The 5,619-nt window shown below is 57.8% G+C and overlaps 1 protein-coding gene across 1 annotated transcript; it reads right to left on the bottom strand.

Moving 5' to 3' along the window:
* Positions 1–228: 228 nt before the first annotated feature.
* On the bottom strand, positions 229–2,452 carry LOC117191014. The gene is made up of 2 exons (XM_033395990.1): positions 2,172–2,452; positions 229–2,067 (listed from the first exon to the last, which is right to left on the bottom strand). Exon 2 carries the CDS (start codon positions 2,057–2,059, stop codon positions 590–592), a length of 1,470 nt encoding a protein of 489 aa, XP_033251881.1. The 5' UTR covers positions 2,060–2,067; positions 2,172–2,452; the 3' UTR covers positions 229–589.
* Between the last annotated feature and the right edge of the window lie 3,167 nt (positions 2,453–5,619).

The following is a 5,619-nucleotide window of genomic DNA, read 5'->3' as shown; positions in this document are numbered from 1 at the left end:
GTCTATTCTCGGCCCGGGTCTCCGCGTAAGTGAAGTCTGATCGGCGCTTGCGCGCTCGGGAAAACTTCGCTGCCGCCGATCTCTAACTTATCAGTATCTACGTGTCTTCGTCTTCGTCGGCTTCAGATTGGCTGCCGCTTCGCGGAGCGTCCCGAAGCCGCGAAGGGAAGGGGCGGGGGTTCATATCGGCTAGTCTGTGCTTCGGGAGCTTAAGCTTAAAGGTGGGGGTAATGTGTTGGCCCGGTGCGGAGTTGTCACCGGCTAACGGTTCGTGTCTCGGGAGCTTATGGCTAAACGCGGGGCAATGTGTTGGTGTGGGGGGCGTTCTTACCGGCTAATTGTCAGTGCTTCGGGAGCTTTTCGTTAGAGGTGGGGGTAATGTGTTGGTACGAGAATGTGGGATTGGCTGTCGTGAAACGGTAGGCGAAACGATATGGGAAATGAGTTTCTTTATTGGTGGTACATTTATCGTATGCATTCTCTGTTCTTAAGGCTAAGTAACGATATATTTAAGGGAAACTGGAGATATAAAAAGGGGAAAAATGAGGCGGTGACGATCCCGCGATGTAGCGCGCTGTGACGAACCTTCCTAAGGTTCGTTACACCCCCCCCTTTCTTCCGGGAGGAGGTCGACGCAGACAGGCGCGGCCCGGGATCGCTTGTGGACCCGGTAGCACTGATCCCAGGACCAGCTTCGGAAACGGAGCCTCTCCGTTTCCAGCAGCCGCTGGTGTATCTCCTCGATGAGGCCCGCCGGTAGGGCTCGGCCTGGGATGTTCACCTGCCAATCTGCCGGCGCGATTACCCACTGGGTGGGCTGGTTCAGCTCTTCGATCAGGGAGAAGTCCGCTGGACTTTGCCCCTCCCGCGTAGATTCGTCTTGAAGAAATCGTAGTATTTCATCCAAGTCGCAGTCCACCAGCAACTCGTCTTGTCCTTCCCACTCCCCAGTTTGGGGGGTCGGCGCCGTCTCCTCCGCAACGGTTTGTTTTACCCTCCGTATGGTCATGGTGGGGTACCCGCTGTCCGGCCCCGTTTCCCACTGCTCCTCCGGTTCGGTCAGCTCCGCTTGTCGAACCGGAGCGGCGTTTCCCTCTTCTGTAGTCCAGGTGGGCCGTTCAGTGGGAGGGCCTTGCGCTGCCTCCGCGTGGGGCGCTTCGGCGTGCGTTGGTGTGGTCGCCGCTGACTCTTCTGGAGGATTGGGGCGTCGGGGAGGATCCGATGCGGGCGTTGGCGGTCGCGCTTCGGCGTGCGGGGGGCTTGCCCTGGCTGGGGCGGCCGGTTCGGAGCGGTAGTCGATTGGTTCCGCGGCTTCTCGGAATGTCCTGAAGAACGCGTTGACATTCCGGCCGGGAGGGACAAAGACTGCTACGGACATCTGGTGGTTACGCGTGACGCGTAACCCCCATGGCGTGACCGTGTGGTGAAAGGTCTCTGTTTCTTCTATGAATTGCCGACCGTAGGGTTCCTCCTCTTCGCTCTCCCCGTCGTCGTAGTACGCGTTGTATGGTTTCGGCGTGTAACGCTCCAGCCCCCTCTCGGGGCGGTAAATGCCACGGCCGGTTCGGGGATCGCGGCGCTGGTGATAACCAGCATCTTCAAACTCCTGTTCGAACATCGGCGCGTATGATGGCGTCTCTGGTTCCGGGAAGCTGTGCTGGCTAGAACCGGCATCTTCGAACTCCTCTTCGAATGACGGTGACCCTGGCTCCGGGGAGCAGGGCGCGGCTCGTCGTTTATACGGCGGCGGCGACCTTAGGTTCTCTCGACGGAACCCGGATGGTCGGCGGGAGAACAGCGGGGGGCTGTTTCGGGGACCCTCGTGGTCCGCTGGCCCTGCCTCGTCGGCGTCTAGCTCCATATCCGCGTATATGTCCCCATCGGAGGTGTGGGGTTCTTCGGCTACTCCTGGCTGCGGGCCGGCTTCCTCGTCCGCCTTGGCAGCGGACTCCGGTTCCTCGGCGTCGGGGAAATCCGTGAGGTCTACGACTTCGGGGGCCTCTGCTGATGCAGCGGCTCTCTGGTGCGCCTTAGCTGGGGTGTTCTCGGTGGCGTTCATGGCTGGTTCTTCGGTGCGTAGAGTTCGGGGAGGGGAGAGTGTCTATTTTCTATTTAATCTACTTTAATCTTCTTAATTCTAGGGCCTCCCAGGGGGCGTGACGAAAACTTACATTGTTTTGGTTCTTGTATAGTAGGGTTTTATCAAAATCGCCTTGCTCGCTCGGCGTTCGGAATCTGACTTATTTCTTGTATTTCTAACGTCATGCATTTCCCTCCGCTGACAGCGCGACTCACGGGAGCCGGCGTCAGCGGGCTTGCAATTCTGTAATCTAAGCTATGGTAAATGGATCCGTGGGACGATTATGGACGTTTGGGGCATGGGTTTATGAATGTGTGTAATGAGTGTAATGCATGAATCTGCCGAATTGACATTTATATATTTTTTTTCGTTCTTTCTTTATTTTATTATTTTTTTTTTTTATATTTCATTTTTGTCGTCTTTTCCCTTCGTAACTTCCGTTTTACGGACAGCGCAGCTATGCGTCGCACGCGGGCTCCGATCGGATTTCGGGCGCCGATGGGCCGGGTGTAGGGCCAGCTCTTATCGCTGGGCTCGGCCGGCCTCTGGGCATGTATCGCCGCGGGAAGGCTCTGCCGGGGGCGACAGTACCGTGCGCCGTCTCTGTTGTTCTGGCCGGTTCGTCATTGGCCGGGGGGTTTGAGGCGGCGGTATAGCACCCAGATGATGGCGCAGAGAGGGATGGCGACGACGAGGGTGAACAAATACGAGGCGGCGCTCCTTATCGTCACCGTCACGTTCAGGTCGTCGATGTAGTTTGAATTTTGTAGGCTTAACTCCCGTAGGAACGGCAAGCTTAGCTTTTCCTTGTGTGCCGTTACGTTTATTCGAGTCATCGCCGGTACCACCTCCTTTCTTTTGGAGTTAAACGAGACCCGGTGGGAATACGTAACTAGGTACGATCCCGAGATTGCTTGGGTGGTCCCCGCCTCATCTACAACGGTGAACCTTCCGTCGTTGACGATGATGGTGCCGTGGTCCACCACGACGATCGGATCCAAGTGACCGGGCGAAGTCGCGCAGAGCGCGACGCACCCGGTCACCATCTGCTGAGCGCAGGTGATCCCCTCGCGTTCTCTGCAAAACGTGGCGCCGATGGTGGCTTCGCAATCCCCGATGCTGAGGGTTTGGGGCCCGCATTCTGATCCGGGTTTGAATCCTGGAGTTGATTTCGTTTTGGCCACGGCTGGACTCCGCCAGCTGCTTTTGTTGGAATTTGACCTGCTCCCAGTCGTCGAAGTCGGGCGTTCCGGCCACTACCTTCAATGCTGTTCTGAGCAGGTTTATACTCCTTGTTCCCCGATGGTGGACCCTTAGCGTGGCCACCAGGTTCTTGATGTGGTCCAGGTCGGCTGCTATCACTTGCGCCATCCGGTCTAGGCTAAATAGCTCCGCGGCTTGTTCCGTTTCGGCGACGTAATCTTCGTATGACGTCACGTTCGTAGTGTGGTGCAGGTATACGTGGTTGGCCCAAATGATGGCGTCCCCGTCCGCTATTGGGATATAGTCCGCGTTAGTGTAGTCATTCAACTTGACCAGCGCGCGCGTCGAGGTTAGCAGAGTGAGGAAAATCAGTAGGTCCTTTATGTTGTATGGTTTTGCGTTATCTTCGGAAGCGTTTGGGTTGGGATCGATTCGACCGTTCGGCTGTGGTGGCAAAATGGCACTGATCGGTGATGGTGGGGTCTCGGACTGCCGGAGACGCGTGTCGCGGGCTACGCCGTCGGTCGACCTAGTGTCGGTACTTTTCGGGATCCGGGCAGTCGTCGCTTGCCTCGCTCGGGTTTTTCCCCGGCACGGGCGCCCCTTCCCCCCTTTTCCCTTTGTTTCAGCCGGTACCTGTGCCCCTGTCGTGGTCCGGCGATTGTTCGGCGGTACCTGGGTCGTCCGCCTCCCCGGCACGTTCGTCGGGTTCGCGGTCGTGGAATTCTCTAAGATCGTTGATGTTGGCGACCTTCCGTTTCCGGCTGCTCGGGTGCTGCAGCTGAACGATGTTTGGCGACGGGAAACCCTTCACGCGATAGGGGCCGTCAAATTTAGGGGCCAGTTTTGCCGCGAAGCCTTCGGCGGCGTTTGAGAGGTGATGCTGCCGTAGAAGTACTAGCGAACCGATCGTGGGACGCCACTGTCGTCGGCGAAGGTTGTAGTGCCTCCCTTGTTCTTGGCTGGCCCTTTGAATGTTGTTTCTGACGATGGCGAACACTTCTTTTAGCCTGGCGGCCTTACCCATAGGAGTTTCCTGGGCGCTTCCCGTCCCCGGCGTGACTCGTCGTATAAGGCGACGGGCAGTCGGGGCTCTCTTCCGTGTACGAGGAATGCCGGGCTGAAACCGGTAGTCTCCGAGACGCTCGAGTTGATCGCCAGCGTCATTTCTGGCAAGAGTTCGTCCCACGTGTTTTGGTGATCGTCCACGAATTGGGCGATCATCGTCTTCACGGTCCGGCTTGCCCTTTCCGTCGGGTTCTCTTGCGGACAATAGGGCGCGGTGTGTTGGAGTTCCACGCCGGCGGTGTGCAGGAAGGTCTTGAACGACCGACTGGTGAACTGGGTGCCGTTGTCACAGACAAACAGCTTCGGAACACCGAAGCTACTCAGTATGCGTTCCCTGAAAGCTCGTTCGAGGCTAGCCGTCGTTGCCTTCTTAAGGGGCACCAGTTCGACCCATTTGGAGAAGGTGTCAAAGAAAACTAGCAGGATGGCGTTCCCCCGTTTGGATCGGGGTAACGGTCCGACGAAGTCGGCGCACAGGGTGTCGAAGGGTTCCTCGGCCTTGCAGGTGAGCATCCGGCCCACTGGCTTGCGTTGGGTAGCCTTGAACTTCTGGCAGCTCACGCAACCGCGGATATATCGCCTCACGTCGCGATAAAATCCCGGCCAATAATACCTCTGGGATATCCTCGTGATAGTTTTTCGCACGCCGAGGTGGCCTGCCGTCGGTTGGTCGTGGCACTCGCGGAGGACTCTCGCTCGGCAGTCCTTGGGCACGCAGAGCTTCCACGGCACGTGGTCGTCATCGTCGGCTCCGTGCTCCAGGTTTCCGTAAAGCTGCCCGTTTTCGTACGTGTAGTCCGGGTATTTTTGGGGCTCGTCGTGAACTTGTTGGATCCTTCTTCTGAGCCACGGGCAGGTCGTGCCCTCTTCTTCGACGCGTGAAAGGGATTCCAAAGGTTGCCTAGAGAGCGCGTCGGCGACCACGTTCTGGTTGCCGGCCCGATAATGTACGTCGTATTGGTACTGCTGCAGCTCCAGCGCCCATCTCGCCACTCTCCCGTAAGGGCTCTCAAGGGTGTTTAGCCATTTCAGCGCGAGATGGTCGGTCACCACGTCGAACCGGTATCCTTCCAAGTAACAGCGCAATTTCCGGATTGCCCATATGACGGCCAGGCATTCCTTGTCGGTGGCCGAATAATTCTCCTCTGCCTTATTAAGGCGCCGGCTGACGTAGGCGATGACGCGTTCCTTCCCTTCGATCTCTTGGGTGAGGACCGCGCCCACACCCACGTTGCTCGCGTCGGTCTGCAGGGAGAATTTGACGTTGA

This window comes from Drosophila miranda, assembly GCF_003369915.1.
Source record: "Drosophila miranda strain MSH22 chromosome Y unlocalized genomic scaffold, D.miranda_PacBio2.1 Contig_Y1_pilon, whole genome shotgun sequence".
NCBI classification, from domain to species: Eukaryota; Metazoa; Arthropoda; class Insecta; order Diptera; family Drosophilidae; genus Drosophila; species Drosophila miranda.
The sequence above is the reverse complement of the archived record's forward strand: the minus strand, read 5'-3'. Positions and strand labels throughout refer to the sequence as shown.